The sequence below is a fragment of the Stenella coeruleoalba genome (assembly GCF_951394435.1).
Source record: "Stenella coeruleoalba genome assembly, chromosome: 9".
In the NCBI taxonomy this organism is placed as follows: Eukaryota; Metazoa; Chordata; class Mammalia; order Artiodactyla; family Delphinidae; genus Stenella; species Stenella coeruleoalba.
The window spans coordinates 59,482,094-59,497,812 of NC_137155.1; the positions used below are offsets into that span (position 1 = coordinate 59,482,094).

Sequence of the window (15,719 nt, forward strand, 5' to 3'; positions counted from 1 at the left end):
TAACGAAGAGTAAGTGAATTGTCTAAAAATTGAAAAGGGACAATTTCCATAAATAATAACCACTGTTTATTGAATACCTACTATGTTTTAGGCACTTTATATACATTATTGTGATCTTTAATCCTCATCAGATTGCCAGTGTATGTAAGTGATATTATCAGTGTTTTATAGGGAAAAAATCAGACGTGGAGGGCTTAAGTACTTGCCTTCCCTGGGGTCACATAGTTAGTGTGTAGTAGAAACTACATATCCATGTCTGTACCCAGGTCTTTTGGACTTCAAAGACTGTATTTTCACTAGACTATTAAAGCTAGTAAGGAAGGTAGACATACAAGTAAGTAATTAGAGTGCCATGTGCTATATTGCAGTATTGGAAGTATCATCAAAGTACAGAAGAGCTACAAAGGGAGGGAATGATTAAATCGCATTGAGGTGGAACATTCTATAGCCTTTACAGAAAGACTCTTGGAGAAAGGGGACTCCTGTGTGGGGTTTTGATGACAACCTAGAAGTTCTCTAGGGTAGAAGAGAGAGAATAATAACATTAGTGTTTCAATACCTCTGTACTTAGCTTTAAAAAAACAGGGTGATCTAGCTCATTTCTACTGTTCATTCTCTTCTTGCATCTCAGTCTTTCTTGTTCCTTTTATACACAACAAGATCATGCCATTCTCATCTCAATTTTTGTTAGTTATATCATTTTTACATTGTTGACATTCCTAATATTTATATACTGTAGCAATAATTCCTACCATTCTTTATAACTATTCAATTAAATAAGTAATAATGTGTCTAGTGTAGTATCAGTGTATGTGTGTATGTACATATAAGTGTGTGTATGTATGTGTGTGTGTGTGTGTGTGTGTGTGTGTATATATATATATATATATATATATATATATAAAACACCACAGCTTGTCCATTCCTGAATTCTTTATTTTGTTTAATCTCTTGATTGGGTCTTTTTTTTTCTTTCACTTTTATGTGGAATCTTTTTTTTTGAATTTTATTTTATTTTTTATACAGCAGGTTCTTATTAGTTATCAGTTTTATACACATCAGTGTATACATTGCAATCCCAGTCTCCCAGTTCATCCCACCACCACCCCCCCAACCCCCCACCGCTTTCCCCCCTTGGTGTCCATATGTTTGTTCTCTGCATCTGTGTCTCTATTTCTGCCCTGCAAACTCGTTCATCTGTACCATTTTTCTAGGTTCCACATATATGTGTTAATATACGATATTTGTTTTTCTCTTTCTGATCTTGACTGGGTCTTGAGTCTTTGAACTTTTGAGGATATAGATTACTTGAGTCCTAATTTTTTCCCCTTTTTAAGAGTTCTGAAGACACCCCCATCCCCTCACACACATAAAATGTGTCCCAAATAAAATCTGTGTATTATTCTGTGGATAATTCTGAGACCAGTATTATTTCTGCCATCCTCACTGTCAATTGTAGACATCTTACATTTTCTGTCTAGATATTCACTAGGATTCTTTCTTTTACTATCTTTGGTAATTTTGTTCTGTGCTTTGGATTCAAGTCTCTTCTTTGAGAGAACCAATTAGCCTTTTGTTTTCCATACATTTCATCTTTTTTCAAATCACTGTCGTCTCTGTTTTGTTTTTCATAAGTCTGCAGTCCATGTCAGTGATGTTATCCTTAGTTATTTCTACTTCCTTCTGATTTCTTCTGTAGTTTTTATTTCTGTTACTGGTATACTGTTATATTTAATTTATTTCCTGAACTATGACAGCTGTTTCTTGAGTTAATTTTCTGAGTTGTCTAATTTATCTGCCTTTTTAATGTTTTTGTTTTCCTTAAGTGGTAGATTCAATGGTTAGGTCCCATAATGAAGTCTTTCTTATTATTCATCAAAGAATGGAGCCAATTCTAGTTGGGCCTGTTGTAAGTGAAGACATTGTGTGTGGGGGAGGGGGAGAGGGGGCAGAGGAAGTGATCTGGGGCAGCCTACAGCTTCAGTTGAGATATGTTCCTACAGAAACATTTTCACTTGGCTAATATGTTCTATGCTTTTCTTCCTTTAAAATAGTTTTAAAAAGTAAACTAATGTAATATATGTATATATTTTGAAAACATAAAATAGTCTTATAATAAAAATCATCGTTCTCTTGTGTCAACCTTCCCCAACTCCGAGTTTTTAATTTCTGGGGACGCCTATTTTCAACACTTGAAGGTGTTGGTTATAACATTTACTTTGGTTGGTTATAAATATTACTATTTATATTTACTGAATATTACTATTTATAAATAATGTGCCTATATTCCTGTTTTTAATTTACTTTAGATGCTAAGTATTAACTGCCTATTATGGAAGATGAGGATTTACATACCTCACCTGGCTTTATTTTTATCTTTCCACCTTTTGAATGTCTTTTTAAATGACAGTTTGCTTAAATTGATGCTCATTGTTTATGGCTGTGGATTATATTTCCTTTTATGTGTTTGTCTCATAGTTAATAATTGCCTCATCTATTTGCTTACTTAATTTTCTAAGTTCCTATCAGTTTTTCCCATCCTTGCCCAAAGAATTATAAAACTAAGTACAGTACTGTTTTCCACATGATTAAACACATCAAGAAACCTTATCAGTTCACTCCCTACTCCTCGCCCATCCCCTCCTCCCCTGCATTTCCCTCTCCTCCCTTCCCCCCCCATTCCCCTTCTCTGTCCTCCTCCCCTCTGCCTTCTCCCGCTTCTTGAGCAGTCTACTCTCCTTATAATCTGGACTAATAATCTTCCAGACCTGCTATACAACTATCCAAGGACTTTCCTTCACCTTTCTCCTATGAGAGATCTTGTTTCCTTGATCTTGCTGTCTTTGTCTTGTTTTCCTCTGCTCTGTTTGCTCCCTTGTTTTAGTGGATCACATGTTCTCAGAAGTTTCTCAAGAGTGCACATGGGAAGGAAAGCTTTTGATGCTTTTTTAATCAGGAAAATATGTTTTTATCAATCAAGTGTGAATATGTAATAGTTTGTATATATAGTCTAAGTGAAAGTTTTTTTAGAATTTTGAAGTTATTGCTTCACATCTTCTTTCAATTGTTGCTGTTGAGAACACTTAATGCCATTCTGATTTTGAAAAACAATTGGACTAGACTCTCCAAAAATATTACTATCATGAAAGACAGAATATAAAAGTCTGGGAAACTGTTTTAGATACTTTACAGTGATCTTTTTTCTTTTTGAAAACTTTTAGATTTTGTTCTTTATTCCCTAATGCTCTGTTATTTCCTGGTAATGTACTTTGGTATGGCTCTTTATTTTCATTTATTGTATGGGTACATTCTTTCAGTCTGTATGCTCATGAGCTTCAGTTTGGGAAATTACGTCTTTGATAGTTTCTTCCTCTTTTTTCAATTCTGTTTCTAGCTGATTAGATGTTAGACCACCTGGATTGATCTTCTGATTTTATTATTTACTCTCCTGTTTGACTTTTGGTTTTACTTCCTGGGAGATTAAAAAAGATGAGTAATGGATTAGGCTAAGAATTAGGCTCTGGATCCAGAAGGCCTGTTTGAATTCTGCATTGCCAGTTTCTAACTGTGATCTTATAAAAGTTAATTACCCTTTCTCTGTTTTATCTGTAAAATAGGGTTAATATTGAATAGCAGTGCCTAACTCAAAGGATGTGAGGATAAATAAGTTAATTCATCCAAAGTGCTTAGATAATTTCCTGGTACATAGTAAATGTTAATTGTTATTATCGTTTGGCATCATTATTACCTCAAAGTTAATACTTTAACCATCTATTCGAATTCTTAATTTCTACCAAAAGTTTAATTTTCCAGAGCTTTTGTTTGCTTCTCCGTTCCTAGTTTTACAGCCTCCTGTTCTTATTTCATGGATGTAGTATCATCTTGAATTATTGGGACAATTGAGGAAATTTGGAAAACCCTCCAACATATAAGGTGGACACCAAAACAAATATATAGAAACAAAATTAAATAAATAAATAGATAGAAACAAAAATAAATAGAAATCTTTTACTTATAAGATTTTTGGGGTGTCAGCAGTGTTGAAGTTTTTTTGTTTTCTGCATTGACTCTTTTATCATAGTTTCCCTTTTCTATTAATTTGTTTTGGTGTACATCTTATACGTTGGAGGCTTTTTCTAAATTTCCTCATACTTAGGTTCAAATTATATTTGGCAGTAATATACTTAAGTATCATGTTCTCAGTGTGTCATATCAGGGAGCACAGATAGTCAGCTTGCCCTTTTGTTGGTGATACTAAGTTTAGACATTTGTTTAAGGTAATGTCAGCCAGTTTCTCCATTTTAAAAGTACCTTTTAATCTTTGTTAATTAAGTGATTTGGGGTTGATATTTCAGAATGTGTAATTATCCATTTGTACTTTCACATTCTTATTAAATTTAAAATATTTAATTTATTATGTCATCCATTTTTATGTTTAGATTGTCCAAATTTGACAGGGAGAAGCCCTTTGAAACTGGCTTCTGTGCCTTTTTGTGTGTCCATATCAGTTTTTGAGCACTTCCTTAATCTGGCACAACAAGATATTCAAGGCTCAACTTTTACTCCCTGCCCCAGACTTAGAACCAGCCATTTTTTCAAGGATCCCTGGTTCCTTTTTGTGGGGGGAATGATATTTAGAACCCAAGATCTGGGGGTAGATCCTTTTTGCTACTGAAGTATCATTGCTTCTAGGCTCTTTTAGTGGACTGAGCTAAATAAGTTTGTGTGTGTGTGTGTGTGTGTGTGTGTGTGTGTGTGTATTTTTCTTTGTATCTATTTGATATATAGTTAAGTTCATTTGTTTCCATTTATATTTACTTTTACTAGGGACTTTCCTCATCCTTTTTTATTTTTAATTTTTGACTACATATATTATTAACATTGTTCAAAAGTCAAAAACTTTATTACTTGGCGCAGCCAAATAAATATTTTTTAAAAACTTTATTAAATATTTATAAATATTTTTTTAAAACTTTATTAAAAAGTAAAGTTTTTTTAAAACTTTATTAAAAACTTTATTAAAAGGTGGACTCAGGAGTACTTTCTTTAAGTTTTTCTTTCACTACATTCTCATTTACCATCTGTAGGTAACATGTATGTAAACCTTTTTTTATATAGTTTTTTTAAAAATTTAATTTTATTTATTTATTGTTTTTGGCTGTGTTGGGTCTTCATTGCTGCGCACAGGCTTTTCTCTGATTGTGGCGAGCGAGGGCTGCTCTTCATTGCAGTGCGAGGGCTTCTTGTGGTGGCTTCTCTTGTTGCAGAGCATGGGTTCTAGGCGCATGGGCTCAGTAGTTGTGGCTCGCAGGCTCTAGAGCGCAGGCTCAGTAGTTGTGGCACACGGGCTTAGGTGCTCCGTGGCATGTGGGATCTTCCCGAACCAGGGCTTGAACCCGTGTCCCCTGCATTGGCAGGCAGATTCCCAGCACTGCGCCACCAGGGAAGCCCCTGTAAACCTTAATTAGAAATTTATCCTTCCTTGTTTTTCTCTTTGCAGGTATACACGTACACATGTATTCTTAGTTAATCTTCTTTCTTGCACAGTAGCTAGCATAACATATGCCTGCTTTTTCACATTGTTTTTTCCAGTTCATATAGCCTGGGTATCTCTTCATATCAGTTTATAGAGACCGTTCTCATTTCTTTTTTATAGTTGTGTAGTAACTCCGTTGCATAATGCATAATTGTTTATTCACCGAATCTCTTATGTGTTTCCAATATTATGCTATTTCAAAGAGTGCCACAGTAAATTACTGTGTGTGTGTGTGTTTTAATTAAAACATAAAGGTATTATGTCTTGAGGTTCTGTGAGTAAGGTAGGACCAGTAGATGGGCTTCCCACTTGGGATCTCTCAGGCAGTTGCAGTTGGAAGTTGGGATTGGAGTCATCTGAAAGTCAGAGTAACTCAACATTCAAGGTAGCTCACTCAGTATGCCTGGAACTTAATGATATTGGTTGTTAGCTCAGAGTTCAGCTTGGGCTGTCAGCTGGAATGCCTACCCATGACCTCTCTGTGTGCCTGGGATTCACAGAGCGTGTCAGCTGGGTTTGAGAGGGAATGTCCCCAAAGTGAGCATCCCAAAAGGCCCAAATGGGAGCTACAAGCCATCTTAAGATTTATCTCAGAAATCCCAGAATATCAGTCATGCATTCCATTGATCAAGCAAGTTATTAAGGCTGGCCCAGATTCAAGGGGAGGAGAATTAGACTCCTTAATGTGAGGAACAGGACGCGTGAAATTGACAGCAGCTATCTCTGGATAGCTTTTTGTGGGGGGAATGATATACCCAAGATCTGGGGGTGGATCCTTTTTGCTACTGAAATGTCATTGCTTCTAGGCTCTTTTAGTGGACTGAGCTAAATAAGTGTGTGTGTGTGTGTGTGTGTGCACGCGCGTATGTGTGTGTATGTATATTTCTATATAGGTAGGTTGCTAGTGCGCTTTCTAGCAACCATAACTCACATCCCTTCCATATGTAAAGCGTACTCACTTTGTTCCTAAGACCCAGACAGTCTCATTCCATTAAGGGATCAATTTGAAGTCCAGGATCTTGTTATCTAAGTCAAGTCCAAATATGGTTGAAGCTTCTTAGGTGCAGTTCCTCCAGTACAGCACCTTGTAAACAGTTTCTCTTGACCTGAAGACCTTTACAGAGATCTTTATTTCTCCATACAGCTTTGAGTTATTATCTAGTATCCTTTCATTTCACCTTGTAGGACTCCATTGAACATATCTTGTAGGGCAGGGCTAGTGGTAACAAACTCCCTCAGGTTTTATCTGGGAATTTCAAAATTTCTCCCTCACTTTTGAAGAAGTTTTGCTGGATATAAGATTCTTAGTTGACAGTCTTTTCCTTTGAGCACTTTAAATATATCCGCCAACTGCCTTCTGGAGTCCAAAGTGTATCATGAGAAATCTGCTTGTAATCTTATTGAGGATCCCTTGTATGTAATGACTCACTTCTCTCTTGCTGTTTTCAATATTATCTGTTTGTCTTTTGAAAGTTTGATTATAATGTATCCTGATGTGGCCTCATCTTACATGGAGGTTGTTGAGCTTCTCAGATATTCATATTCATGTCTTTCATCAAATTTGGGAAGTTTTCAGCTATTATTCAAATATTTTCTCTACTCTCTTCTCTGTTCTCCTTCACAGACTCCCAAATGCATATTTTCGTTTGCTTGTTGGTGTCCCACAGGTCTCTCTTAGACTCTGTTCACTTTTTTCAAACTTTTTTCTTTCTGTTCCTCAGACATGATAACTTCTATTGTCCTATCTTAACGTTCACTGATTCTGTCATCGCCTTGTTCAAATCTGCCTTTGAATCCCTCTAGTGAGTTTTTCATTTCAGTTATTATACTTTTCAGCTGTAGAATTTCTTCTTCGTTTCTATTTAAGTTTTCTGTCTATTGATATTTTGTTCATACATCATTTTCTTGAGTTTCTCCACACCTTTCTTTAGTTCTTTGAGCATCTCTAAGACAGGCATTTTAAAGTCATTTTCTAGTATATCTGCCATCAGTTCTTTTTCATGGGCAGTTTCTGCTGATTTCTTTTTTTTTCTTGGAATGGGCCATACTTTCTTGTTCATTTGTATACCTTATTTTTTGTTTTTTTCTGAAAACTGGACATTTAAATCTAATAATGTGGTAACTCTGGAAATCAGATTCTGCCCCTTCCCTGGGGTCTGCTGTTTTTTATTATTGTTTTTTGGGGGTGTTGTAGGCTGTCTCTGTGCTAAGGATCGTCAGCCTGAGGTATAAACTTCTCAGGTCTTTTTGGACTCTTTCCTGAATCTGCATAGTCACTTTCTAATTTTCCTCATATAACCAATTGTTTTGAAATGTGCTAGTCTTTAATGTCTGGCTCTCCAAAGGGGAAAAAGAGAAAAACGAAGAGGGGCAGAGAGGCACAATCCCTTTAAATCCCCTTGAAGTCTCTTCAGCTAGAGGGGAAGGGGCTTACAACAATAGAGGGAGGTCCAATAACAGTGACTGCCTTTTTCTTTGTACCTCCTTGATCAGAAGCAGCAATCAGCAATCAGAGCGCAGATTCCCAGTATTTGGAGCACAGGGTCCTTTTTGCCTACCCTCACTCCTGTAATCTGTGTGCAAGGTGCTCCAGGAACAGGTGCACCACTGCCTGCCATGTGGCTGGGATGGGGGGAAGGATAACTGTCTCTGTGCTAAGAGGTGAAATGAACCGCAATGTATTGTCCAAGTCTTCTTTCCTTTGGAAGTTGCAAGCCTTCAACAGATTCCAGACTTCCAAAATAGTTCCTTCAAACAAATTCCGCCCATTCAATTTTTGTCTAGGTGGGGAGGTAGATTCCCTTAGTGCTTCCTACTTTGCCATCTTCCCATAATCCTCTATCTGTGCATGTGTTTTCTGGTATTGGTGGGGGCATACCTTCAGGGAGAGATCCTAGAAGTGGGATTGCAGGATCAGAAGGTAAATACACATGTAATCTAGTTAGATATTGTGAAATTACCCTCTGTAGAGGTTGTACAATTTTGCACTCCTACTAGCAACATATGAAAGTACCTGTTTCTCCAAAGCCTCACCAACCATGTGTTGTCAAACTTTTGAGTTCTTGCCAATCTGGGAAGAGTAATGATATCTTAATGTAGAGATAAAGTAAAGCCCAAGGAGAGAAAACAGTATGTACAAAGAACCACCTGGATTTTTAGTTAAAACAGTGAAATAAACACATGTGTTTCTTTCCTCCCTCCTTAACACACTAAAATGAGAGTAAAGAAATAAACAGAAGAACTTGAGAGTAAAGTGCTTCTTTCATTATGACACTGCAGTTTTTCATGTGTTTAAGGGTTAGTTACATATCTTTCTTTTTGGTGAGATGTCTGTTTAAAACTTTTGCCCATTTTTCTAACAGGTGTTTGGTTTTCCTCATTTTTTTAAGAGTTCTTTGTATATTAAGGATATTGTCCTTTTGTGATAAGAGTTGTAAATATTTTCATTAGTCTTTTGAATTTGTTTCTGCTGTGTTTTCATGTGCAAATTTCTTTCTTTTATTGCATTATGTTTATGAGAGAAGCCCTGAAAAGCTGTTTGGAAGCTCTATATGTAAGACTAAGACTTGTGAACAGACAAGGATCTCTTGCTGTTTCATTCTGTGGAACTTTTGATTTAAGAGAAGACTCTACCAGTGTCTTGGTAGAGATAGAGAAAAGGAGATTGTTGGGAAGGGCCCTTTTCCATACATAGATATTTATTTATTCCCTTGTTTTTTTCCCTTCACCTTGCTGTGCCTGGTGTCCTCAAGCCAATCTATTTTGGGTCTTTTTTTTTTTTCCCTGTAGTAGACCTTCATTCTCCTGCTCTATTTGGGAAACTGTAGTTGCTTGGCTATATGTCATGGGTTGGAGACTTGGGGATCCTTTTTATTAAGTCTTTCAGTCAGTCTAGATTTTAACCACACACCTCACCATTGTTTTGGGAAGTTATTGGAGGTATAGATTCCTGAGTCCTTCGAGAATTATGTAGTGAGAATTGGCTTACTTCTGCAGACACTTAGGATGTCTGTTTTCTCAGTCCTGTTAATTCCTTCATCTGTTCTCATCTGCTGCTGTCTCCTTTCAAGTTGTTTATCTTGTTATATTTATTCTCACTTTTAGTAGATTTTAGGTGTAAGGAGAAAGAAACACATCAATTCATTGTATTTAATTAGAAATGCAGTGGTTCTTTATACATAGTTTCTCTCCTTAGGCTCTACTTTGTGGGCAGTTGGATGGCTCTCAATGGTTCATGGTATTTCACTTTTGTTTGATAATTTAGAGTTTATATGCCAGTACTCAGATGATTTTGATCAGCAGTTGGAAAATTGGGTACCTTTTTTTTTTTTTTTAAGTCCTGTGTAACTTCAAGGGAAGAAAGTTTTTACAATTTTAAGCAAAAGATTATTATTGGTCCTGGAAATAGGAATGCTGCTTGAGAGTCTCTTTGTCTTCTCCCCATTTGATCTATATTTTGCAGTATTGCTATAGTCTGTGTTTGGGGATTATAGCTATTTTGTAGTTTAATTTTAGATTAATCCCCTTTGCTTTTTCTTCTTTCTCATTTTGGTAGTTTTGAAGAAGAGGGAAGTAAACATACCTTTATTCCTTTCTTTTAAAATGTATTTAATACAGTGTGAAAAACCGTGCTCAAAAACATGTATTTCATTTAAGAAGTTGAATAACTGGATTAAGTACCCATGCCAAAACCTTTTCTTATTCAGTAAAGCTTTGCACGAGGTATGACTCTAATCTGACATGTTGGGTTGCAGTGAGTTTCATGTCACGACAAAGGGAGGAGAATGTCTGTAAGAACACACATGTACTAGAAAGAGAGCTACCAGAATCTGAGGCAGCTTTAGGGACTGGTTTTTTTTTTCACCACCCTTCTTATTAGTTGTTGTCTTTCACAGCACTTTGCTCCTCTCTGCACATCTGCTCTAAGATCTCCATGTGAACCATTTTCCTGTGCTTACTGATAGTTTCTGTTCTCTTATAAATTCAGACTACAGAATAGACACCCCACCCAAGTCTCTCTTACCTTTACCTACATGTGACCTTTCTGCTTCAGCTGTCTACAGCTGACCAGTGTACTCTCTTGCTGTTTCTTAAGTCATTAAAAACAAATTGGCCCAGACCATCTTTTTGTGCCACCCTGGTTTGTTGTTCCTAACCAAACCATAAATGGACTTTCTTGGATCAGTTCACTTCTCAAGCAGGTTGGGGATGTTGGAGAAGGGAGCAGTAGGTCAGCAGGGAAGCAGCAGGGAACCATGGATGGACAGTTACTCTTGGTAAGTGAGGGAGCAGGATAGAGCTGAATGCATAATATTTCCTCCTTCAGTCTACCAGTTTATTTTTAATAGAGTACTTCAGGCAAATACTTAGTACAGATTGAATATTGTAGGAAACTAGCTAATATTTGTATCAAAATTGACGAGAAATCTGCTGTTTGGTGCTATTTTCTGTTTGCATTGTGACTTCAGAAGCATGGTATGGCCGTAAGACCACTATACTAGGAGTCAGGATAGATTCTAGACCTGATTTTGCTGTTCTGTGAAAGGCTTCACTTTCTTCATTAGATAAATATTTTAAAGGTCAGTGGAGTAGAATAGTTTCTAAGGTACTACCTAGCTATAAAACCTTGCGACTCAAATTATACTATAAGCTGGGAAAGGTACTTTCCGTAAGGATGGTCAGAATAAACAGCTATTATAATGAAATCGTAAGTTCAGATTAACGTAAAAAATTAGAAACAAGAATGATTGGACCCATACATTAGAAAAGGGTGCAAGAGTTTTGTAGTGAACTAAATTCTCCTCATTTAAGCTTGTTTTATTTGAAATCAGATGCTGTTTATAAACTGATTTAAGTCAGATATTATAGTCACAAACTGTTTTCCCAACTTAAGTTGCACATAGGTAGTGTATTAGTGTAAGTGTAATATTGAAGTTTGAAATTCTTCTTCCTGCTTTTTTAAAAAGCATAGTTGGATATTCAGAATAGTGAAGTAACATGGATTTCTTTTACTTTTTAGGATTTAAGTGTCCTGTATGCTCAAAATTTGTACCCTCAGATGAAATGGATTTGCATCTTGTGATGTGTTTAACAAAGCCAAGAATAACCTATAATGGTAAGTCCAGTGCTTTAAAATAATACTTTAAATTAGAATTATCTTAGATTTTATGAATTTCGTGTTTCAGGTAAAAGTTAAAAGGCCAGGAAGGGCTATCTATGAGCCTTGAGCTAACTGGTATCCTAATTAGGTCTGGTGCTTTGGCTGTGCCATTCTCACCTGACCACAATCTCCAGATACTCAAAACCGTAGGAGAGATTTTCAATGTAGTCCTGGTACATTTTGAAATAGACTTGAAAAAAAAAAAAGGAATAGTTCATTCGTGACTTTAGATGAATAGAATGAAATAAAGGAAAAATGAGAGCTTTTTTTCAGAATTTCATAGATAAAAAGACAAACTTCAAAATCCGTGGAGAAATTTTAGATTTTTCAAGTGTAAAATTTGGTTTGAAATAGAATGAGTAAGAAGAGTACCAGTAAACAATGAAGCCAATTGAAAGATCGACTTCTTGATCAGCAAATGTTTTTTCAGTACCTGTCAGGTATGAGGTATATAGTGTTAGGAACTTGGAATATAGCAATGAATAAAACAGATGGATGCTACAGCCTAGGATCAACCAAAGGTTAATCAGTGTAGTAACACTTAGTCAATAATCTGAGATTTCTCCTCAGATTACAGAAATCTTGTCGGGGTAAAATTTAACACTGAAGTGAACACGTTATTTTGAGTAGCTTTTTTGCAAAATGTTTTAGGAATCTCTGTCTTGATAAGGTAGTGCTTCAGCCACACTATAATAGTAATAATTGAGCACTTTTTCCCATTTTCCAGTGTATAAGTAAAAGTAGCTTTTAGCATTTCCTTTGAATAGTAAATGTACCTGTTGATTATTATATATAAACCTTTCTGCATTAGGAAATTGAATTGGCTACTTTTCATAATCTAATTGAGATTCAGTTACTTAAGAAATAAAAGACATTTTTATTCAGGTTCAAAATTTGAGGTAAAATTGATTGGGCTTGTTTCTTATACTTACTCTATTATCTTATCATTACCCTCCATAATTATTTTGTTTATTACAAGTGTTTTTAAAATAAATATCCTTAAATCTTAAGATTCTGGCCTTGAATTTTAAAAGCCAAGTGTATTTCCTTTTACCATATAATATATTTGCATATAATCTTAGTATTCTGTTTATTTACTTTTTGTGTAGTGTATTTGGATATAGTCTTTTTATGTGTTGATATTTGGCAGTTTTTAATTTCCTGATTTAACTGTGCTCAAGTCATTAAAGTTTTCTACTAGATCACTTGTGTGGTGGCTTAAAAAGCAATATGTAACCCTCTGCTTGGGTATACTGTGATCCAAGAATTCAGGTTTTAAATATTTGACAGTATTCCAATTTAGAAGTTAGTAAACTTAATGCAAAAAGTAAATAAAGTTGCAGCCATTTTTAAGAATGGCTTCCTACTTTAAGGTAGTTAGACCTGAAATTTTTTAATTTGTTACCTATAGATTAACGTCCATAAACATTCACAAGAGGCAAAAACAGCTTCTTTATAAACATATATGATTCTTGAATTTTTTAAATGTGGACAGTGGCCAAGTGTGAGTTAAAAGAAGGAGGAGCTGTGATTGACGGGTTTAGGTTAGATAGAGGTGGCAGATTGGTAATGTACTTTCCCATCACAGACTAGGAGAATTCTAAGGTTTTGAAGGCAGAGTCCTGTAGGGGAGGAAAAAATAATCCCTTTACCTTTCTGAGTTCTTGGCTGAGACCCCTGTAATAAAAGACAGATTAACAAGAGGAAAACAAATACAAATTTATTAACAAGTATACCTCCTGGTGTACATAGGAGGTACCCAGGGGAAAAATGAGCTGATCTCCAAGGTGATTTAGAGTGTGGGCTTAAATAGCATCTTCAGCTAAAGACAAAGAAGAAAGTGAGGGTGGGGAGGCCAGTTGTGGGGGGTCACCAGGAAAATCATGACAAACAAGAGGTCTGTTACGTGGATATAGGTTAGTGCCTGCTCCACTGAGAAGATTCTCTTGGGAGTAAACTTTGTGATTTAGAGCAGCCCTCCTCCTCTTCCTGGTAGTGAGAAGGAAGACACCCTTGCAAATGGAGAGTTCTTCTGTTCAGTATTGTGTAACAACCTAAATGGGAAAAAAATAGACACATGTATATGTATAACTGAATCACTTTGCTGTACACCTGGAACTGTCAACACGGTTAATCAACTATGCTCCAATATAAAATAAAGAGCTTTTTAAAATCGTATATTTCCCTTACTAAAGGGTAACTTCTACTTTCAGAGCTTCTCTTGAGTCTGCTATTTCTCAGTCATTTAAAAAATAATCCTTATGCCAAAGAAGCATATTTTAGGGTAGCATATTCTGCTACCCTTCAGTCACCAAAATCTGATCTATCAAGGATATGAGCCTGTGTGAGAACCAGCCCCTTTAACACCCAAGCAATAATCTAGGATTATTATGAAGTTTAGAACAAGGTGAGCTGGAGAATCCTGAAATGGAATCGTTTTAGTCAGCTGGACTCCTAACAGCTTCATATTTTAATTCCAAAAAGTTGATTTCGTAGAGAGAGATGCATTAGAGAGATTGGGTCTCTAAATTGTGTTAATACTCAAACAAGAATTTTATTCACTGTAGTGCTTATCAACTAAAACCTTTTGCAGCCTTTCCTAAAGTAGCTAGATCTATAATTTTTCAATTTATTTGTTAAATGTATATTAATTGAACTGTCTACAGACATTCACAGTTAGCAAGGAGAATAGTTGGGCTTATTTTTCAGGCTGGGTATTATTTATTTATTTATTTATTTATTTATTTATTTATTTATTTTTGGGTATTATTTATAGTCAAACTCCTGAATAGGATGAATTCCAGAAATTTGACTATAACTTGGTGATTCGGAGTTTCAAATTCATATTCACAGAGATGATACTCTGAATGTTGGTTTGATTTACCAGGCTAGCCCACAGAAGCTTTCTTATTGTTTTTTAATCTGTAATATATTCAAATACCCAAGTCCTGGCAACTGAAGAAGAAAATTGACTCGCCAGGTGAAAGCTCTCAGGATTTAGGCAACTGGCTCAGCAGAAGTTCAGGTAGGAGGTCCAAAGCAATCATGGCAGGAAATGATTCAGAGTGATGTGAGTGGTTATGTATTTGCAGGTGGTATTTTTGGCAGAATGGAAAAAAAGTTCAGAATGACACAATGAGTGTTCGTAGATAGATAGCCCTTAAGTCAGAGACTGCCTGCTTCATATACTTTCCCCTCTTTCATGGGCTTCACTGTTTAGTTCATGGACCTAGTAATTTGATGTATGGTCTTATAAACGTAATATAAATGTTGCAAGCATAGAGTCTCTATTTCCTTGTTCCTCATCTTCTAAAGTATTTCAGAACAAACAAATGTGAAATAAATATTGATAGCAAATTTTTACTCTTGGATTTTCTTGGTCTTTAAACTTTACTGGATCATAGCATGTTTTGCATCATGTAAAGTTCAGTTTTCATTTTAGACTTCTGTGATTGAACTCGGTATTTAAGAAATCTTTGTGTTGTTTTATTTGTAGTTAGTACTCTGTGTGTGCATGTGCACCCAAAGGAGGTGTAACTTGAAATAAGTTTGTCTTCTGAGAGTTAATTATAAACCTATATAGTGAATCAAAAGAGAGCTTTTCAAAATCATCAGAAAGAAGACTGACTTTATGGACAGAGTAAGATGAATATTACTCTTTTAAAGTAATCATTTTTGAAGAAAGATTGAGTCATTTTCTTTTTTTATAAATTTTTGGCTGCGTTGGGTCTTCATTGCTGTGCATGGCTTTCTCTAGTTGCAACGAGCGGGGGCTACTCTTTGTTGCGGTGCGCAGGCTTGCAGTGGCTTCTCTTCTTGTGGAGCACGGGCTCTAGGTGTTCAGGCTTCAGTAGTTGTGGCACGCGGGCTCTAGAGTGCAGGCTCAGTAGTTATGGCGCATGGGCTTAGTTGCTCTGCTGCATGTGGGAGCCCTTAGAGCAGGGCTCAAATCTGTGTCCCCTGCATTGGCAGGCAGATTCTTAACCACTGCGCCACCAGGGAAGCCCCAATTTCTTTTTTTTT

General features: G+C 36.0%; 1 protein-coding gene across 2 annotated transcripts in view; it reads left to right on the forward strand.

Annotated features, from left to right (window-relative positions):
- The window catches only part of ZNRF2 (zinc and ring finger 2), a 98,145-nt gene that overhangs the window by 41,533 nt on the left and 40,893 nt on the right, over positions 1-15,719 (forward strand). For both annotated transcript variants that reach the window (XM_079932013.1, XM_079932014.1), the window contains exon 2: positions 11,556-11,651. In XM_079932013.1, the coding sequence (XP_079788139.1) occupies positions 11,556-11,651 (96 nt within the window). The remainder of the gene's footprint in view (positions 1-11,555; positions 11,652-15,719) is intronic.